This window comes from Helianthus annuus, chromosome 11 (assembly GCF_002127325.2).
Source record: "Helianthus annuus cultivar XRQ/B chromosome 11, HanXRQr2.0-SUNRISE, whole genome shotgun sequence".
NCBI classification, from domain to species: domain Eukaryota; kingdom Viridiplantae; phylum Streptophyta; class Magnoliopsida; order Asterales; family Asteraceae; genus Helianthus; species Helianthus annuus.
This window is the reverse complement of record NC_035443.2, coordinates 1,507,827-1,530,213: the sequence shown is the minus strand read 5'-3', so window position 1 is coordinate 1,530,213 and position 22,387 is coordinate 1,507,827. Positions and strand designations below refer to the sequence as shown.

The following is a 22,387-nucleotide window of genomic DNA, read 5'->3' as shown; positions in this document are numbered from 1 at the left end:
TAGCACGGGGACGCCTAGAACCATAGGGTACCCGTCCCGGGGACGTTATGAGGACGGGGACGCCATGGGGACGTCCCCTAAACGTTTCCGGGTATTGGGGATGGCAACTACACGTTTTGGGGACGGTGACTACAAGTTTCGGGGACGTATCCTATTATTTTTAGGGTTTTATCTTTTAAACCTTTCAAATTCCATAACAAACAATCGGCCTTTCAGTTAAAAAAACCCGATCAACATTCAATTATACATAACGTCGGCCTTTCAGTTCCTTATCTTCTCAATTCATCATCATCTATATTCATCATCGATTATCGCTTCTCAAGAAACACAAGGATCATCACCTACCCGTTTATATATATTTTTTTGCCGTACCCGTACCTTGGATTTTTGAGTTTTTCCGTTCCATGTACCCATATCGTCCACGTACCTATTCCCGTGCTACTTAGATGACAACGCCCCCAAACCACAGAGAGTAAAACTACAGTTTACTCTTTATGATATGATTTCTCTTTTTTTTGTTTGGTCTAACTAAAACCAACATGTTTTAGACCTTTCAATTTCAAGACTATAGTTTTCAAATCTCATTTTTCTTTTGCAATCACAAATGCACCAAAACTAAATAAGTTGGCCCACAAACTTATTTTCTAGTTATATATATTCAAATTAAAAATATTCACGTAAAGAAACATTGATGAATTCATCATGTAGATTAGTAGATGTGATGGGGACCCCTTTTGCAGCTTCTCCCCATTTAAGGCGCTCACCAAAAACCAACCAAACCCCCAACCAAATCACACTTAAATACTTCTTTTCTAGTTACACATATCTCAGATTTGCACAATTCCAATTCTTTCTGTCCAAAGCAGCCCAAAAGCCACAATCTTTATTGGTTTCTTCGCTTAAAGATTTCTACTGATCTTCTTCTACTTCTTTAAGGTTCGTCTTTCTTGCTGCCCCCACCCCCTAAATGTTGTCAAAATTCAAACTTTAAGGCTCTTTTCTTGTTAATTTTGTGTAAAGATTGAATCTTTTTTAGTGGGTGTGTCTCATTTTTGCCCCCTTTAACTTCATTACTTGAATTCAGCTTCTTACTGCAAAGAGGGGTTTTTTTTTTTTTTTTTTTTTTTTTTAAATGGGTGATCTGTGATGATGCCATCTGGGTTACAATTCTTTTCTTGATATTGTGTGTGAAGATTGAATCTTTTTTACTGGGTGTGTCTCATTTTGCCCCCTTTAACTTCATTACTTGAATTCAGCTTCTTACAGCAAATAGGTTTTTTTCTTTTTTTTTTTTTTTTTTTTTTTTTTTTTCATGGGTGATCTGTGATGATGTCATCTGGGTTACAATTCTTTTCTTGATATTGTGTGTGAAGATTGAATCTTTTTTACTGGGTGTGTCTCATTTTGCCCCCTTTAACTTCAATTCAGCTTCTACTGATAATGTTTTTTTTTTTTTTTTTTTTTTTTTTTTTTTTTTTTTAAATTATTTCATGGGTGATTTTTGATGAATTCAGGTGGGTTACAATTGTTTAATGATTAGGTATTATGTAATTCAGTTTGGGACTAGGGTTATTTAAAGAAATGAGAAATATTTAGTCCACTTTGACTTTCTTGATCTCATGGATCACTTTTAGATTGGGTCAGTGATCCCACATCAAGGCTTAAATTTCATAATTATGTTTGTTTTTATAAGCAGCAAACTTGGTTTTAAAAAGCGAGAGGCGCACAAAAGCGAATTGGTCTAAAAATGAGGTTCGAAGCGCAAAGCGCAAAAGCGGTGGGCTTTTCGTACTCGAGGCGCAAGAAGATTATATAAATTTTTTTATATATATCCCATAGGTTTTTAGCATCCCTTATCCAAAATATAGTTATAACTAAGGTTTATTTATGATTTTACCTACATGTACAAGCCAAAAAACCTATTGTCCAACACTTTAATGCATAAAAACAACATAAAAACACCCAAAATACATAAGGTGCGCGCCTCAGACCTCAAAAAACCCAAAAAAATGCGCTTTTCTTGCGCTTAGTGGAAAACGCGCGCCTCAGGTACCCTGAGGCGCTGAGGCCTGCGCCTTAGTGCGTCTCACGCCTCAGTCGCGCTTTTTAAAACCCAGGCAGCAAAGTTTGATCCATTTGCAATATTTCATACAAATCATCATTGGGTTGTTGATTTTTCCTCCTAAAATGAAAAAAAAAAAATCTTTTGAATTTTAAAAGTCAAACATACTCTGTTTGACCAAGAAAATTATAATGTCAACTTCAGTCTGTTTCAGGAATGGAGTATTAGTTTGCTCCGGGAAGGTAGAATTAATCCATAGTTTATTAAGAAAAATAAATTGTTTACAAAAAAAGTCAATATAAAATCTTCTAAAGTTTTTTTTTTGATTTTTTTTTTTTTTTTTTTTTTTGCAGTGGAAACATGTTAGAAGCTCAAAGGATGCCACTAAATGGAAGTTTAAACTATGGTAACAATGGGAACATAAATGGGACGATTTCACTGAGGTCTTCTGCAAGTAGATCCGCCATCGATGAATTTTGTTATGCTCTCGGGGGAAACAAGCCGATCCATAGCATCTTAATTGCGAATAATGGAATGGCGGCCGTAAAGTTTATAAGAAGTGTGAGAACATGGAGTTATGAAACATTTGGTTCGGATAAAGCGATTTTGTTGGTAGCCATGGCCACACCGGAGGATATGCGGATAAATGCAGAGCATATTAGAATTGCGGATCAATTTGTAGAAGTCCCCGGTGGTACAAATAATAATAATTATGCAAATGTGCAACTCATTGTAGAGGTATGCAGATTTTATATACAAATCCATCAAGATTTTATGAACCATCATACATAACTTTTTATTGCAAAGTAACCATAGTTCTTTAGAACAGTCTTACTTTGACTTTTTTCGGTCAAAGAAGCTGTTTATAAACATTCGTTCCTGCATAATAGTTATTTTTCTTTTGCATTGAAGCCTTGGTTTTAAAAAGCGCGCCCTAGGCGCAAGGCGCAGGGCCTGGGGCTTTTTTGCTTCTCGCCTTGTGTGATTACAGGAAGCGACCAAAAGGCGCATTTTGTGATGTTTTTTGTGGGCTTTTTGGCCTGAGGCGCGCGCCTCATGTAACTTAGGCGTTTTACAGCATAAAAATGTTGTACCTTGGGTTTTTTGACTTGTACATGTAATTAAAATGGTATAAAAGCCTTACTTATAGCTATATTTTGGTTAAAGGAAGCGAAAAACCTATGGGATATGTATGGGATATATAAAAAAATTATATAAACATCTTGCGCCTCGGGTACGAAAAGCCCACTGCTTTTGCGCTTTGCGCCTCAATTTTAGACCTCGTCGCTTTTGTGCGCCTCTCGCTTTTTAAAACCAAGATTGAAGCAAGAATGATGATTTTTTAACAGCAATAAGCAAGTATGATGGTTTAAAATGTCGGTCGCTAACAAGGGTTGGATTTAGTTTCATTTACACTCCCCAGACCCTACCAATAGCTTTGCTGTTCGTGGGATTTACTGGGTACGGTTATTGTTGTTGTTCCAAAGTCTTTTAAAGATTCCATTTGTTTTCTACAAACTATAGTTGACAACGAGTATAAAATGAACTACCTCAATTTTGAAATTAACACAAACGTATGTATGTAAGCCAATAAGTTGTAGCTCAACTGGCATTGGAGGGGAAGTGAAGATTCGGGGTTGAAGGCCACAGGTCTCAAGTTCGAATCGGATCCCAATCGGGTTTTACCGCAGTGGGCCCTCAGGCAGCGGGTTTTCCCTTACCCAGCGCTGTCTGCGACCACGGACGTATTCATTGGCCGTTCAAAAAAGAAAGAGTTAATTACTGTTTTCGTCCCTGTGGGTTGTCAAAAATCACTATTTCAGTCCATTAGTTTAAAAATTGCGATTTTAGTCCCTGTGGTTTCACTTTCGTAACCATTTCAGTCCACCTCGTAACCATTTGAGTCCCTGTACTTAACAGAATAATGGATTGAAATGGTTACGAAAGTGAAACCACAGGGACTGAAATGGTTACGAAAGTGAAACCACAGGGACTGAAATTGCAATGTTTGAAATAGTGATTTTTGACAAACTGCAGGGACGAAAACAGTAATTAACTCAAAAAGAAAATACAAATTTATGTAACTTTTGTTGGATTATAAATAAAATTAAAAAAAGTAGTAGAAGAGATGTAATTAGAAAAAGAACTAATGTTAAAAAATAGATATACAATTCCTTTATATCTCTTTTAATTATCCTACTTTGACTTAAAAGTTGATATGGGTATGCTTAGCTTTTAATGAAAAATCATTAGCTATATCATTATCATTATAATCATTATATAAACAAAATTTACGTCTAATGATTTCAGACTGCCGAGATAACACATGTTGATGCCGTTTGGCCTGGTTGGGGTCATGCATCCGAAATCCCGGAACTACCCGATGCATTGGTGGCTAAAGGAATTATATTTCTTGGGCCACCTGCTTCATCCATGGCGGCTTTAGGAGATAAAATCGGTTCTTCGTTGATTGCACAAGCAGCTGACGTGCCGACACTTCCATGGAGTGGTTCTCATGTAAGTTTTGTCACTTTTATAGTCCTTTTTACCTTTACAATGATCTTTTTATCCCTTATATACGACGGGGATGGATCATGAGAAAACGAGTTTAAATGAGAAAACCAAAAAACTAACTAAAAAAGCCTAAAAAACATACCAATTTTTTTTTTAATTTTTATAAAAAAATCGCAGGTTTTTATGCATGGAAATTTTTTTTTTTTTTTTTTTGTTGTATTGCACATGTGCACTATTACGGATATAGTGCACATGTGTAGTACACATATAATGCTCATGTGCAATACAACAAATTTTTTTTTTTTTTTTTTTGAAAATTTTTTATATATAAAAACTAGCGATTTTTTTATAAAAAATTGTAAAAAAAAAATTTGGTATGTTTTTTAGCTTTTTTTAGTTAGTTTTCTAGTTTTCTCATTTATATGTAGTTTTCTCATGATCCTCTCCCTATATACGACCAGTACACATGTATACGAGCCTTATATACGATCCATAAGCATATATACGAGCCTTATATACGACCAATCTATACGTATACGAGTCGTATACTTACATAACCAAACACACTCTTAACATTCTCTTACTAGTATACGACCAGTATATATGTATACGAGCCGTATACTTGTACACGACCCGTATATAGGGTGTCAAAATCACATCGTTATCAAATCACATCGTTATAACTCTTATTATATAAAACTTGCATCTTTTAGGTGAAAATAGTGGCGGAAAGCTGTTTGGTGACAATTCCCGACGATGTATATAGAAAAGCTTGTGTGTATACAACCGAAGAAGCAATTGCCAGTTGTCAAGTTGTCGGTTATCCGGCCATGATTAAGGCATCATGGGGTGGAGGTGGCAAAGGCATTAGAAAGGTTTGCGTCCTTAAACTTTATTCCACCTTTGACCTTTAAAAGTCAATGAATTAGTTTTTGACCTAAAAAGCACATTTTTTTATTTAATTAAGGTGCATAATGATGAAGAAGTCAAGGCACTTTTCAAGCAAGTTCAAGGTGAAGTGCCCGGTTCCCCTATATTCATTATGAAAGTTGCTTCTCAGGTGAGAAAATGTTTGAAATAATATTATAATATTATAAAAATATAATCTGCTCTTAATTTGCAACTCAAAACTTATTATATTATTATTTAATATATATTTTAAAAACAGAGCCGACATCTCGAAGTTCAGCTACTATGTGATCAGCATGGCAATGTAGCGGCTTTACACAGTCGTGATTGCAGTGTTCAAAGACGACACCAAAAGGTAGTATGAGAATTGGTCGTCTTTTCTTAAAAAAAATAAGCAGTTCTTGATTTTAATATAATTTTTTTATTTATTTTTTTGTTATTTTTTAAGATTATTGAGGAGGGGCCGATAACCGTAGCTCCACCGGACACAATAAAGAAGCTTGAGCAAGCGGCAAGAAGATTAGCAAAATCGGTTAATTATGTTGGAGCTGCAACTGTAGAATATTTGTACAGTATGGAAACTGGGGATTATTATTTTTTGGAGCTTAACCCCCGTTTACAGGTGCACTTAATAATAATAATATAATAATAATAATAATAATAATAAAAAATAATAAAATAATAATAATATTGATAAAATGGGATCATTTTTTTAGGTTGAGCATCCTGTCACAGAGTGGATAGCGGAAGTTAATATACCGGCAGCACAAGTTGCAGTTGGAATGGGAATTCCTCTTTGGCAAATTCCTGGTAAATAACTAACTATATCAAAGTTCGTTATGACTTGAAACAAAAGGTTTGACTTTTTGTTGACCATCATACTTGGCTTTTCGCTACTAACTAACCATCATGGAAATCTTAAAAAACACACTATAAATTGCACTAAAGCAAGAAAATAAAGAAAAGTCAACTATGATGGTGTGAAAAGTCAAATGTAATTTAAAGCTACTTATTTTATACAATATTATTTTTTGAATGTTTTTATTTATATGTTGTTTTGGTTTAGAAATAAGACGATTTTATGGGATGGAAAATAGTGGAGGGTATGATGCTTGGAGAAGAACATCGGTTCTTGCAACTCCGTTTGACTTTGACCAAGCGGAGTCCGTTAGGCCAAAGGGTCATTGTGTTGCTGTACGTGTAACAAGTGAGGATCCAGATGATGGTTTTAAGCCCACTAGCGGGAAAGTTCAGGTTTCATATATATATATATCCTTATGAAAAATTCCGATTTTTTTTTTTTTTTAACCAACTGGGGTAGCCCAGTTGGCCACCGACACCCACCTCTTCCCAGAGGTACCGGGTTCGAGTCTTGGGAGTGGCATATGTCGCCCAGGGTAAGAACTTGGCATGGGAAAGTCACCGCAGAGCTAGCTTGGTCGGGTAGCGGCTCCCGGAGTGAGATCACTCTGGCGGTTGGGAGGACCGTGCACTATCCCCCCCCCCCCCCCCCCCCCAAAAAAAAAAAAGTTTCCGAATTTTCTTATTTTTTTAATTTCGTTATCTACCATATTGACTTGAATTGCACTTTTTAGGAGCTTAGTTTTAAAAGCAAGCCAAACGTGTGGGCATACTTTTCGGTCAAGGTAACACTTGTTTCCAAATTATATTTACTTATTTTGATGCAATTTCCCAATTTAAAAAAATGATAATTTAATTTGAAAATTGCAGTCCGGAGGAGGCATTCACGAATTCTCAGATTCTCAATTTGGTAAGAAAACTGAATCTTGTAGTTGACTTTTACAAGATTCTAAAGTCAATCACTGATGTGGTTGACTTTTACAAGATTCTTTGCTAAAGCGTTCGATATCTTGTGTAATATTTTTATATACTTCAGGTCATGTTTTTGCATTTGGAGAGTCAAGAGCACTAGCCATCGCAAATATGGTTCTTGGGCTGAAAGAAATCCAAATTCGCGGTGAAATCCGTACTAATGTTGATTATACAATCGATTTATTACATGTAAGCTTCTTCACTTGTACTTCTAAAATTAGTAAATTACAATAAATTTAATTTTTTCTTTTTTTTTTAAATTACAATAATCTTAATTTTTGTGGACATTTCTACCCTTGTAGGCTCCGGATTATGCCGAAAATAAAATTCATACGGGTTGGTTAGATAGCCGAATCGCTATGCGGGTTAGAGCAGAAAGGCCCCCATGGTACCTCTCGGTAGTTGGGGGAGCTCTTTATGTAAGTGCTTTTATAATAATAAGAGTAAATTACACGGATGGTCCTTGTGGTTAACCGCAATTTTTGATTTAGTCCCTAGTTTTTCAAAAGTATACGGATGACCCCTGTGGTTTGCACTTTGTAACGTATTAAGTCCCCAACTTTTGCCAAAAGTACACGGATGGTCCCTCTGGCTTGCACTTTGTAACGCATTTAGTCCCCAACGCTTAGTGACTAAATGTGTTATCAAGTGCATACCACAAGGACCATCCATGTACTTTAGGCAAAAGTTGGGGACTAAATAAGTTACAAAGGGAAAACTACAGGGACCATCCGTGTACTTTACTCTAATAATAACTTTTGGTTATTAAATTCATCATCTTTTATAGTACTTAGGCTTACCGTTGACTTTTGTTGACCTCAGAAAGCGGCTGCTAGAAGTGCTTTCATGGTTTCTGACTATGTTGGTTATCTTGAAAAGGGTCAAATCCCTCCTAAGGTATTTTGACTTACCATTGACTTTTTGTTGACCTCAGAAAGCTCTTTGCTGATTTCTGTTTTTTTTTTCTTGAAGCATATATCGTTGGTCAACTCTCAAGTTTCTTTGAATATTGAGGGTAGTAAATACACGGTAAGTAAAAGCATAAATGTATATTGTTCTTGAGTTTTTTTTTTTTTTTTTTTTAATTTTTCGTTTCTAAATTATGCGTTTTTTTTGTTAGATTGATATGGTAAAAAAAGGACCAGGAAGTTATAGATTAAAAATGAATAAATCGGAGATTGAAGCAGAAATACACACTCTACGTGACGGGGGCTTATTAATGCAGGTAAACATTATAGTTTATTTTTACACATATTTGTTAAATTTTTACATGCATTTACACATTTGTTTACATTTATGTATTTTATGCTTGTTAATTTAATATTGTAGTTGGATGGAAATAGCCATATTATATACGCAGAGGAAGAAGCTGCCGGTACTCGACTCCTAATCGATGGACGAACTTGCTTGCTTCAGGTTCCAACAACTTTTTATATATTATTATATTCTGATTTTTTTTTTGTATTTATTATTTGTTATATACTAATTTGGATTAATTTGTTTCTAGAATGATCATGATCCTTCCAAATTGATGGCGGAAACGCCATGCAAGCTTCTAAGATACTTGGTGGCAGATGGTAGCCATGTTGACGCCGACACACCTTACGTTGAGGTTGAAGTTATGAAAATGTGTATGCCGCTTCTTTCACCGTCTTCTGGCGTTATACAATTTAAAATGTCTGAAGGTCAAGCCATGCAGGTTAGTTAAAATTTATCTTCTTAATATATATTGTTTTTAGAGTTAAATGCCATTTTAGTCCCTGTGGTTTGGGCCATTTTGCCAGTTTAGTCCAAAGGTTTCATTTTTAACCTGTGGGTCCAAAAAGGTTTCACAGTTGCCATTTTAGTCCACTGGGTTAACTTCATCTATTTTTTCTGTTAACGAGAAGGCCAATTTGGTCATTTTGTATGTAATTCTGTTAACTAAAAGGGCAATTCAGCCATATAAAATGACCGAATTGGCCTTCTCGTTAACAAAAAATGGATAAAGTTAACCCAGTGGACTAAAATGGCAACTGTGATAACTTTTTGGACCCACAGGTTAAAAATGAAACCTTTGGACTAAACTGGCAAAATGGCCCAAACCACAGGGACTAAATTGGCATTTAACTCTTGTTTTTAAGAAATATTTACATCATTTTCTTCTATGAACATATGAATGTCTTTATGTGTAGGCTGGCGAGCTTATAGCAAGACTTGATCTTGATGACCCGTCAGCTGTAAGAAAAGCAGAGCCCTTTACCGGAAGCTTTCCTGTTCTGGGCCCACCGACTGCCATATCAGACAAAGTTCATCAGAAATGTGCTGCAACTCTAAGTGCCGCTCGGATGATTCTTGCTGGCTATGATGACAACATTGATGATGTAATCGTTTTCTTTTTCATTTAAAGAACTCGGCCTTATCGTTCACGTTATTATTGGCCATAACATGGACCCATGCGATCAAAAACTGTTTCTGACCGTCTTAACCTACCGGTCCCAACTTTAAAAAAAAAATTTTTTTTTAATGATTTTTATGTTTGATTGTAGGTTGTACAAAACTTGCTCCTTTGTCTAGATAGTCCGGATCTTCCGTTCCTACAATGGCAAGAATGCTTTGCAGTGTTAGCAAATCGACTTAATAAAGATCTAAGAAACAAGGCAAATAAACTTCTTACTATCTTATTTATTTTTCAATATTTAATATTATAGTATATCTTGCTAAAATTTCAACTTTTTTTTTTTTTTGTCGTCAGCTGGAATCAAAGTTTAAGGAGTACGAAGGCATTTCCACACAACAAACAATTGACTTCCCGGCCAAAGTTTTACGGAACATTCTAGAAGTTAGTTTATGATCAAAATCAACCACCTCGGATTTTTTTTTTTTTTTTTTTTTTTTGCGTATTTAAACATTTTTATTTATACTATGCTTTTGTAATTTTTTTAACAGACCCACCTCGGATCTTGCTCGGAAAAGGAGAAGGTAGCCCAAGAAAGACTCGTTGAACCGTTAATGAGTCTTGTTAAGTCATATGAAGGTGGTAGAGAGAGTCATGCACGCGGGATTGTTCACGCTCTTTTTGAAGAGTATTTGTGTGTTGAAGAATTATTTAGTGACAATATTCAGGTGTGTTTTTTTTACCTTTTTTATGTTTTACTGATTAGTTTCATATAAAATATTAGAGTAAATTACGTTTTTGGCCCCTGTGGTTATATCACTTTTACTATATTAGCCCAAAATAAGAATTTTTAACATATCTGCCCCCATGGTCTCTATAACTAACCATTTTGGCCCCTAAGTCTAGAGATCATGGGGGTCAAAATGGTTAGTTATAGAGACCATAAGGGCCAAAATGGTTAGACTTAGGGGCCAAAATGGTTAGTTATAGAGACCATGGGGGCAGATATGTTAAAAATTCTTATTTTGGGCTAATATAGTAAAAGTGATATAACCACAGGGGCCAAAAAAGTAATTTACTCTAAAATATTATGAAAAAGTTCAAATTTCCGTATATATCTTTTTATACTTTCTAATATCATAGTTATCTTTTCAAAATTCCATAGTAAAACAAACAAACGAACGAGAAAACAATGTATGCACTAGCATTACGTATTTGGATTGTATTTTGAGTACATTATTTTAATGTAAAATGAAATTCTTCTCTGTAGGCTGATGTAATCGAACGTCTTCGACTCCAATACAAGAAAGATCTCTTGAGGATTGTTGACATCGTGCTTTCCCATCAGGTATATATGTTATTCACTTTTTTAGTTATGTGTATCAACTTGTTAATGTTTAGAGTAAATTACAAAAATGGTCCTTTATGTATGTCACTTATTGCAAAATGTGTCCTTTATCTTCAATAATTACAGAAAACGTACTCGATGTTTGCAAACCCTTGCAAGTTATGTCCTTTAGCCCTAACTCAGTTAATTTTTGTGGCTAAATCTGACCAAATGAACCTCACATGAGGGTATTTTGGTCATTTTACTCTCATGTGGGGTCCATTTGGTCAGATTTAACCACGAAAATTAACTGAGTTAGGGCTAAAGGACATAACTTGCAAGGGTTTGCAAACATCGAGTACGGTTTCTGTAATTATTGAAGACAAAGGACACAGTTTGCAATAAGTGACATACATAAAGGACGATTTTTGTAATTTACTCTAATGTTTAACTTAAAAAAAAAACAAATATTCTGAGAGTGATATTGTCGTCTAACAGGGAGTTAGAAGTAAAAACAAGCTGATACTACGACTGATGGAGCATTTGGTTTACCCTAATCCAGCTCCTTATAGAGAGAAACTCATTCGGTTTTCCGCACTCAACCACACAAGTTATTCCGAGGTCAATATCGTCATTTCACATACTCAATGTCTCAAACTACTTTCTTGGATTAATCTCATATATATTCTTCTATATTTTGAAATAATAAAAATATCATATTTACTTGTTCGTTTTAAATAAAATAATCAGTTACGTTTGGTTATGCAACTGATTTTGTATCGAGATAATTTCATATATTCCCTGAAAACTTGACGTAAAATCTTATTTACTGAACAGAAAAAACTCATATTGTCAAATATACACATATCTTAATTTATGACATATATACCCCTGTCTTAAACTTGCATCAGGACATGAAAAATTCAAGCATAAAGATAAAGACAAGGGTATAATTGTCATTATTTAATAAAATGGCTAATTATGAAATTGTTTGGGGGCATATATGAATTTCGTCTTATTTACCATCAAATGGATGAAATCTTTTATTTTTAGTGTTTTGAAATTGTGAATATCATATTTATAATATCTAGAAGGATATATATATATATATATATATATATATATATATATATATATATATATATAGGGGGCTGCTAGAATGAAAACCACCCCGAGTTGTAAGAACCGCGAGAACCACACCATCCGGGTCGCCGTTTACCATGATTTTTTTTACAACTAGATGTGTATATTATAAACACATCCGTAAAAAAAAATTTAAACCCCCCCCCCCCCCTCCCCGAGGGGGTAGTTTTTTACACCACAAGTTTGGTGTTTTTAATTTTTTTTTTGTTTTCTTTTTTTTCACCAAACTTGTGGTGTAAAAAACTACCCCCTTGGGGGGGGGGTTTAAATTTTTTTTTACGGATGTGTTTATAATATACACATCTAGTTGTAAAAAAAAATCATGGTAAACGGCGACCCGGATGGTGTGGTTCTCGCGGTTCTTACAACTCGGGGTGGTTTTCATTCTAGCGGCTCCCTATATATATATATATATATAGAAAAAGTATAAAAAGTATATCGTACATTACGGCTTAACGTACTTCACGTACAACAACGTGCGTGATTTGTTCTAGAACATGCGTGATTAATGTTTTCAATATGCGTGATTATTGTGTTTCAACATGCGTGATTTTGGATTTTTGAGTTATAACGTGCGTGATTTTAAAATGAACGTGCGTAATTACCTGTCGTACGTGCTGTACGTTAAGCCGTAATGTACGTTAACCTTCCTCTATATATATATAGGTAGAGGATCCTGTAAAAAGTGCTCAAAGTGTGAGAAGTGTAAGAAGTGTATTATAACACTATATATAATACTATATAACACCATATAAACACCGTATAACAATATGTAACAACATATAATACCATATAACACTATGTTACACTATATATCATTATATAACAAATATAACACTATACATCTATCATAGACATGCTATCAGACAACCTATAGTGTTATACTTGTTATATAATGATATATAATGTTACATAGTGTTATATGATATTATATGGTGTTACATATTGTTATACGGTGTTTATATGGTGTTATATAGTATTATATATAGTGTTATAATACACTTCTTACACTTCTCACACTTTAGGCCCTTTTTACACTATCCTTACCCTATATATATATATATATATAAATTAATTCTAGTTTTTTAACCTGATTTTTGTTTATTGGTTATTGTTGTTAACAGTTAGCGTTGAAGGCAAGTCAACTGTTGGAACAAACTAAATTAAGCGAACTTCGTTCAAGTATCGCAAGAAGTCTTTCTGAGTTAGAGATGTTTACTGAAGAAGGTGAAAATATCGATACCCCTAAACGGAAAAGCGCAATCAACGAAAGAATGGAGGATATTGTGAGTGCTCCTTTGGCGGTTGAAGATGCCCTTGTTGGTCTTTTTGACCATAGTGATCACACCCTTCAAAGGCGCGTTGTTGAGACCTATGTTAGAAGATTATATCAGGTATCCTTGGTTTTTCTTAGACCTGGCAAACGGGTCGGGTCGGGTCGGGTCGGGTCATGGGTCAAAACGGGTTCGGGTCAAAATGGGTTCGGGTCAAAACGGGTCAATTAAAAAAAGGGTTGTTTTGGTTCGGGTCAAAACGGGTCAATTAGAAACTTTTTCTCATAAAAACTAACAAACTTTTGTCCGGTAAACGGAGTCCAAATTATTCCTTAAAAGCTTAAACCAACAACTTATGTTTTGCCTTAAATAAAGATTTTTTTTTATAGATATTTTACAAATAATAGACAAATTCTTTAAACCGTGTTTGAGGTCTTACATTGCAATTATCATGGCTGGAGGGAGTATTTTTTCGACTTAAAAAATAAAGGAATCATTTTCTTATAGACGAGAAAAGTTGTTAAATTTCTTTAACATATAAATTTGTTTTTTAGAAAATGATTTTTTTAGGAAAATTGGATTTAAAAAATCCCAACTATTACCTATTGGCCGACATTAATTCCAACTAACGAAATATTTTGCGACAGTTCCAACGAGCTTTTTCTAACTGAGGCCTAACCCAGTTAGTTTTTTGCTGACGTTGACTGCTTATGTCGCAAAAAGTCAAACTTTTGATAACTGGACTGCTTATGTGGCAAAGTTTTGATGATGCGGATTTCTGATGTGACAGTCCACGTCAGCAAAAACTAACTTGGTTAACTCTCGGTTAGAAAAAAGCTCGTTGGGAGAAAATAGGTTAAAAGTTAGTCCTGTTAAAAAACATTTCGTAAGTTGGGACTGTTTCCGGCCAATAGGTAATAGTTGGGATTATTTTAATCCAATTTTACTTTTTCTATACGTTTTAATCGCTATTCTAGAGAACACGTAAAAAATGACCAAATGGAAGAATCTTGTGAACAAGGGGCAAATGAGTAATTTTACTTTGTATGTATTATCAGCCATATCTCTTGAAGGGGAGTGTTAGAATGCAATGGCACAGATCTGGACTTATTGCATCGTGGCAATTCGTGGAAGGGCATATCGGTGAATTGAATGCTTCTGGTTATGAAATGACCGAAACGCCCTTGGTTGACAAGAAATGGGGAGCTATGGTTATAATAAAATCTCTTCAATTTTTACCCGATGTGATCAGCGCAGCTCTTAAAGAAACGACTCATAGTTCTCATAGTTCGGGTCATAGTGGGTCAGCGGGTCCTACTGACCACGGTAACATGATGCACATTGCATTGGCCGGCATCAACAACCAAATGAGTTTGCTTCAAGACAGGTTTGAGTCTTTGACCATTTTTTTAGTTTGACTATACAAGTCAACAACGTCATGTTTGGTTACGAAGTCAATTTATAAAAGAGTAAATTGCATTTTACGTCCTATAAATTTGGCCTAAATTGCAGCATTGTCCTTTAACTAACGAAATTACACCGGATGTCCTTTATATTATTGTTTCTCATCAGGCGGTGTCCTTTTACCCTAACCCAGTTAGTTTTTTTTTTTTCCTGTTAACTCTTAACACATGCTACTCACATGAGGGCATAACGGTCATTTTCACTTATTTTGTTGTTAATAAATATTATTTTTATTTAATTTTGTTTCTAGCTATTAAGTAATATGACCATTATGCCCTCATGTGAGTGGCACATGTTAAGAGTTAACAGAAAAAAAACTAACTGGGTCAGGGCAAAAGGAGACCGCCTGATGCGGGCCCAAGTGTGGAGGAGCGGGCCATCTTGTATTTGGAGGCCCAAGATCGTGTAACAAAAGGGGCTTCACTAAAATGGCTCTAACTTGGGCTACGGGGGTCCGTTTTGGGCGTGCGACCAAGCGAAACGAACGTGAGATCGAGCTCCATCTTGCTGCAAACGGCCTACGACGGTTTGGGTCATCGTCCGGGCCAAAAAACGCTTATTTCTATTAGTTATTTACGTTTTTATGTTTTTTGAAGTGTTTTGGGCATTTTGTTTTTGGGCTTGTGTTTGGCCCGTTGTCTTTTTGAAGCCCATTTCGAATTTCTGTTTCTATTTATATGTTTCTCTAGTAATGTGAAGAAGTAGACTTGAATTTTGAAACTACTCAACTTTTCACTTCAAATTCCGTGCCCTTTGGGTTGAATTTTGGGGTTGGGAAAAGACCTACACGGGTATTCGCAGAATCAACGTGTTTGTTCTTCGTTATCGTATCACGCGCTACATCACCGCCTGATGAGAAACACTAACACAAAGGACATTTAGTGTAATTTCGTTAGTTAAAGGACAGCGCCTGCAATTTGGCTCAAACTTAAAGGACGTAAATGCAATTTACTCTTTATAAAATAAAAACCATTTATTATATATATTTTCTTTTATGATTTTAACTAAAACGCAAATATTATGTTATAAACTGTAGTGGTGATGAGGATCAGGCTCAAGAAAGAGTGAACCGGTTGGCAAAAATACTGAAGGATAAAGAATTAAGCTCGAGTTTAAAAAACGCAGGGTATGAAGTTATAAGTTGTATAATACAAAGAGACGAAGGTAGGGGCCCGATGAGACACTCGTTTCATTGGTCAGAAAGTAATCGTTATTATATCGAAGAGCCATTATTGCGCCACGTGGAACCTCCACTATCTATTTACCTTGAACTGGTTTGTACTCATACCACCCTTCATTTTATATATTAAAAAACCAAAAAATTCTCCAGTGGTCCGTCAGTGATCCAAATTTGCCGTTCAAAAAAAAAAAAAATTAAAAAAAAAATAAAAAATAAAAAATAAAAAATAAAAAAAAAACAAAAAATTATATAAATTTCCATGTATTATACTACGTTCGGTTTTTCAGGATAAACTGAAGGGCTATGAGAATTTAAAGTACACTCCGTCGCGTGACAAACAATGGCACATGTATACGGTTGAAGCGAAACCACTTCCGGTTCAAAGAATGTTTCTTAGAACACTTGTAAGACAACCAACGAAAGAATGGTTTTCGCCCTCGGGATACCACGGTTCAGAAGTTGTGGGCCCACGGTCTCAGTTGACTTTATCTTATACATCAAGGAGTATTTTGAGATCTTTAGTGACCGCCATGGAAGAACTCGAACTTCATGTTCATAATGCGACTGTCAAATCCGATCATGCTCATATGTATCTCTATGTCTTAAAGGAGCAGCAAATAGACGATCTCGTTCCGTTCTCCAAGTAAGCATTCCTCAGTGTCTTCAGCGAGTGCTCGTTTACTATTTATTAAATCATTTTATTCTATACATATATAGTTTTTTATATACATAACCTAATACATATTATGTGAAAGTGTAAAATACAATATCCCTTAACGTACAATACGTACGATATAGTGAAATCGCATGTTATAAAATAGCATGTGATAATTTTGATGAAATCGCATGTTGGTTTTTTTGTAACAATTTCGCATGTGGTAATTTTGATGAAATCGCATGTTAAAAAACCAGCATGCGAAATTGTTAAAAAAAAACCAACATGCGAATTCAATGTGGGATGAAGATCTGACGGCTGAGATGATCGCGTACGTAATGTAGGATAAGGGCTCTTGTACGTTAACCTAACCCTACATATTATTTAATTTCATATATATCGTATTTTTACTATGCAATATATATTTATTATATTAATTAAAAATTATATTATTTATAATGTAGGGGAAGGTTAACATACAATAGCCCTTAACGTGCGACGGTGCGCGAATGAATTGCGCATGTTCATTTTTAACATACGTACGTTATAATACATAATTACGCACGTTCTTTGCATAATTACGCATGGGTTGGGTTAAACCCTAATTACGCACGTTATTTGCATAATTACGCGTGGGTTGGGTTAAACCCTAATTACGCACGTTATTTGCATAATTACGCATGGGTTGGGTTAACCCTGATTACACACGTTATTTTTCATTCACGTACCGTCGCACGTTAAGACCCTTTTGTATTTAAAACTTTCACTATATAAATAATAGACTCGTTTAGCCCCTGGGGCCTAGTCGAGCTCGGTATATGAAGCTCTTGTTTAGGAGATCGTTTATTAAACGAGCTTGTCTTTGGGCTCAAGCTCAGGCTCGTTTAAGCTCGGTTCATTTCAAGATTTCAACGAGCCAATCTTGAGTAGCTCACGAGCAGCCCGGCTTGTTTACGCCCCTAGTATTCTTACACCATCACAAATATGCGATTTGCACTTATGACCATGTCACGTGTGCAAATCACGTATTTATGGTAGAGTGGACACGTGCCTACTAGAAGGAAGCAGGTTTTTATTTTTTGTGGTTAATTTTAAAATGGTCACAAATTGTGTACAGGAGAGTGGATGTAGATTCTGGGACCGAAGAGGGTGCGGTTGAGACACTTTTGGTGAAGTTGGCCCGTGAAATCCACACCATGGTTGGTATAAAAATGCACCGGTTAGGTGTTTTTGAGTGGGAGGTTAAGCTTTGCATGGCGTCTTCTGGTCAAGCCAATGGTGCGTGGAGGGTAGTGGTTACTAATGTGACGGGTCATACGTGTATTGTCCATGTAAGTTGTTAAAGGGCATTTTAGACATTTTAACAAAAAAAAAAACCCTTTTTACTCATACATGTTTGATGTCACTTGTGATTTTCATTTAGGTTTATCGGGAAATCGAGGATAATGTTGAACACAAGGTGGTTTATCATGCTACATCGACATCGGGCCCGTTACATGGTCTTCCTGTGAACGCACCATTTCAGCCTTTGAAATTACTCGATCAGAAACGTCTTTTGGCCCGGAAAAGCAATACTACTTACTGCTATGACTTCATGCTGGTAAAATTACCATTTTGCCCTTTCGACTTTTGATGGGTGCTTATTTTTTTGTTATAGTAGTAAATTACCATTCTGCCCTTTTGTATCCGCAGGCGTTTGAAGCAGCCCTTGAGAATATCTGGTCATCGAAACTTCCCGGTGATAATAGGCCCGGTGGTAAACTTGTAAATGTGACAGAGCTCGTGTTTGCTGACCCGAGAGGCTCATGGGGTACACAGCTTGTGGAAATGAACCGCGAGCCGGGCCAGAACAATGTGGGCATGGTGGCATGGACCATGGACCTCCGCACACCCGAGTTTCCTCATGGAAGGAAAATTTTGGTAGTTGCAAACGATGTCACGTTTAAAAACGGGTCTTTCGGACCGATTGAGGATGCGTTTTTCGAGGCGGTCACCGAACTTGCGTGTACGAAGAAACTGCCGCTCATCTACCTGGCAGCGAACTCGGGGGCCCGAATCGGGGCCGCTGAGGAGGTTAGATCTTGCTTTAGAATTGGGTGGTCCGATGAATCTAACCCTGATTCTGGGTTCCAGTATCTGTACCTAACTCCCGAAGATTACAACCGAATCAAATCGTCGGTAATTGCACATGAAATTTGTCTCGAGAGTGGTGAAACGAGATGGGTTATTGATACAATTGTGGGAAAAGAAGATGGATTAGGGGTTGAAAATTTAAGCGGTAGCGGGGCCATTGCTGGTGCGTTTTCGAAAGCATATAAAGAAACTTTTACATTAACGTATGTAACGGGAAGAACCGTTGGGATAGGAGCTTATTTGGCCCGTTTGGGAATGCGGTGCATACAACGCGTTGACCAACCAATAATCTTGACCGGGTTTTCGGCTCTAAACAAGCTTTTGGGCCGAGAGGTTTACAGCTCGCAAATGCAACTCGGTGGGCCGAAGATCATGGGGACAAACGGTGTTGTCCATTTAACGGTTTCTGACGATCTGGAAGGCGTTTTGGCAATCTTGAACTGGTTAAGCTTTGTTCCACCGTATGTCGGTGGCCCGCTTCCAGTTTTGGCGCCGGTGGACCCGGTAGACCGGCCTGTAAACTACCAGCCCGAAAACTCATGTGATCCTCGTGCGGCTATTTGCGGGACAGTGGACGGGAAGGGGACATGGTTAGGAGGGATTTTCGATAGAGACAGTTTTGTGGAGACGTTAGAGGGTTGGGCGAGGACGGTTGTAACGGGCCGGGCCAAGCTCGGTGGGATCCCAGTTGGGGTTATCGCTGTCGAGACGCAAACGGTGATGCAAATCATACCCGCGGATCCTGGGCAGCTCGATTCACACGAACGTGTGGTCCCGCAAGCTGGACAGGTGTGGTTCCCGGATTCCGCTAGTAAAACCGCACAAGCGTTAATGGATTTTAACCGAGAAGAGCTCCCGCTATTCATCATGGCCAACTGGCGAGGGTTTTCTGCCGGTCAACGGGATCTTTTTGAAGGCATTTTACAAGCGGGATCGACAATTGTTGAGAATCTTAGAACGTATAAACAGCCGGTTTTTGTTTACATCCCGAAAACCGGCGAGCTTCGTGGCGGTGCATGGGTGGTAGTTGACAGCCGAATCAACTCAGACCATATCGAAATGTACGCGGAAACAACCGCGAGAGGGAACGTTCTTGAACCCGAAGGTATGATTGAAATCAAATTCCGAAACAAAGATTTGTTAGAATGTATGAACCGACTGGACCCGCAAATTCGAAACCTCAAACAAAAACTACAAGAAGCGAAATACGATCAAACGATCACCGACCAGATAAAAGCTCGTGAGAAGCAGCTTTTACCGATTTACACTCAGATCGCCACCAAGTTTGCCGAGCTTCACGACACAGCTTTCCGAATGGCTGAAAAAGGCGTGGTGAAAAAGGTGGTTGACTGGAACATTTCTCGGGTTTTCTTCTACAAAAGGCTCCGCCGTCGGCTCGCCGAGGCTTCGTTAATCTGTACCACACGTGATGCCGCTGGTGACAAGCTTTCCTACAAGGCTGCTTACGATATGATCAAGAAATGGTTTTTGGACACGAAAACGGAACAACTTTGGCTTGATGACGAGGCGTTTTTCACATGGAAAGATGACCCGTCGAATTACGCAGACAATTTAGCCGAGCTGCGTACACAGAAGGTTTCGAATCAGTTATTAAAGATCGGTGGTTCACCATCCGATCTGGAAGCTTTACCGCAAGGGCTCGCTGCACTTTTGCAAGAGGTAAGTGTTTATTGAAACTTTACCTTTTTCACCATTTTAGAAGACGAAAAAGACGATTGTGTTTTAACGTTGTTTTATTATGTTTCAGGTGGATCCGACGACCAAAAGTAAATTAGTTGAAGAACTGCGGCGGGTTATTGAGACTTCGCTGGCGAAATGAGAAGCCATTCGGGCCGTGTACACTATTTAAGATTATTTACATATTGAGAATATTTATTTTCCTTCATAAATTTGTAAATACATATCACATTTCCAATAATATATATATTCAATACCAAGAAATAATGTTGTGAACCATGATCTTTCACAGCAACCGCGACTCTGATTGATATGAGCTACAGCCTGGTCGATATTCACGGTAATTATAATGTCATCGACATAAACAGTGGTGGATCCGTTTTGGATCCGCAAAAACCAAGTTGTTGAAGAGCAGTAAATAATCCGGTAAACCAAATCCGGGGTGCTTGTTTAAGTTCGTACATAGACTTATGAAAAAGGCATACATGATCCGGTTTGCTAGGGTCCACGAAACCAAGGGTTGTTTCATATAGACGTTTCCTGTAGATCACCATGAAGGAAAATGTTTTGTACATCCAACTGTCTGAAAGACCACTTATTAGTAATTGTAAGACACAATACCACTCAAATGGTAGTAGATTTGACTACATGGCTAAATGTATCATGATAATCAATACCGGGTTATTGATGAAAGCCTTTGGCTACAAGACGAGTGTTGTAGAGAATAACTTTACCCTATGCATCCCTTATTGATCAGTCTGTTTAAACATAATGGAAAACATGAAGACATACCTGTTACAACAGATAGTGCAGAGGAGAATCCAGTGAGAGATGATGCCATCGAGTTAGACATGTTAGTCAGCGTGATCTGGTTCCTCCTTAGGGTGCAAACTGATGATGGTGATGATGAAACCGAATAAGGGAGTTCGGCTATGGAGAGAGAGGTCGATATTGATGTTATGATAATTAGGTTATGTGTCTAACCTTAGAACCTCTACATAAGTCTCCTTATATAAGCATCCAAGAGGCAACCTAATTAATTAATAAGGGTAATATGGTCCATCAACAATTACCAACTAATTATTTAATAGGTTATTATATATTTTTAATCTATATTATGTAAATGATTATAATGGCTACTAGATTAAATACTAAAACATAATATATTTAATCTTACATTCTCCCACTTAGCCGAGTAATCATTTACTATGAGTATTAGATAAGCCTGATCAGGAGTTAACACTCATTTTAGCCTTAAACAAGAACTATAGCAGAGAAATACAGCCGTTGAATCAATATGCGACTCAGGACCCCCATTAGTCATACTATAGCCTTAATTTAAAACCTAATCGTTATGATCAAAATACGCATAAGCCCTTTGTTTGATTTGTAACTTTATTTGTCTATATGCCATTATACCGGTTGAACATATTCTAAGAGACATGCAAAATCAAACTGAGGAAATTTCTTTAATCATTTTCAATAATCACTTAAATAATATTAAATGCTTGGTTGGTCCCTGTGGTTTTCAAAAATTTCAAACTTGGTCCTTGTGGTTTACTAATTACACTCGTGGTCCCAAAATTTGTCAAAAGTGCACTCTCTTGGTCCCCAGCCCTAACTTCAGTTAACTTTCTTTGTTAACTATCCGTGAAATGACTAAATTGTCCCTGAATAATTAAAAAACAAAACAAAACAAAACAAAACAAGATGGGCCCATCTTCTTCCCATCTCTCTCTCTGTCTGTCTCTCTCTCTCTCTCTCTCTAACCCATCACTACCACCTCCTCCACCTCCACTGTCAATATCCCTAAATTCA

At 36.8% G+C, this 22,387-nt stretch overlaps 1 protein-coding gene across 1 annotated transcript; it reads left to right on the top strand.

The window, feature by feature from the left end:
- The first annotated feature begins 716 nt into the window (after positions 1–716).
- On the top strand, positions 717–20,848 carry LOC110889119 (acetyl-CoA carboxylase 1). Its single transcript, XM_022136626.2, has 32 exons — positions 717–936; positions 2,416–2,800; positions 4,373–4,579; positions 5,290–5,451; positions 5,544–5,636; positions 5,745–5,840; positions 5,934–6,107; positions 6,202–6,295; positions 6,552–6,739; positions 7,081–7,131; positions 7,217–7,256; positions 7,383–7,507; positions 7,621–7,737; positions 8,141–8,215; positions 8,291–8,347; positions 8,439–8,543; positions 8,648–8,734; positions 8,826–9,017; positions 9,493–9,681; positions 9,847–9,957; positions 10,053–10,139; positions 10,247–10,423; positions 10,966–11,043; positions 11,521–11,643; positions 13,290–13,559; positions 14,498–14,826; positions 15,940–16,177; positions 16,371–16,726; positions 17,856–18,069; positions 18,162–18,338; positions 18,431–20,551; positions 20,640–20,848. Exons 2-32 carry the CDS (start codon positions 2,423–2,425, stop codon positions 20,709–20,711), a joined length of 6,783 nt encoding a protein of 2,260 aa, XP_021992318.1. The 5' UTR covers positions 717–936; positions 2,416–2,422; the 3' UTR covers positions 20,712–20,848.
- Positions 20,849–22,387: the final 1,539 nt, after the last annotated feature.

Excerpts from the sequence above, each read along its gene's own strand:
- LOC110889119 (XM_022136626.2), top strand. The coding sequence starts at position 2,423 with ATGTTAGAAGCTCAAAGGATGCCACTAAATGGAAGTTTAAACTATGGT. Across the intron at positions 10,140-10,246 it reads TTTTACGGAACATTCTAGAA|ACCCACCTCGGATCTTGCTC; the intron begins GTTAGTTTATGA and ends TTTTTTTAACAG. Across the intron at positions 10,424-10,965 it reads TATTTAGTGACAATATTCAG|GCTGATGTAATCGAACGTCT; the intron begins GTGTGTTTTTTT and ends TCTTCTCTGTAG.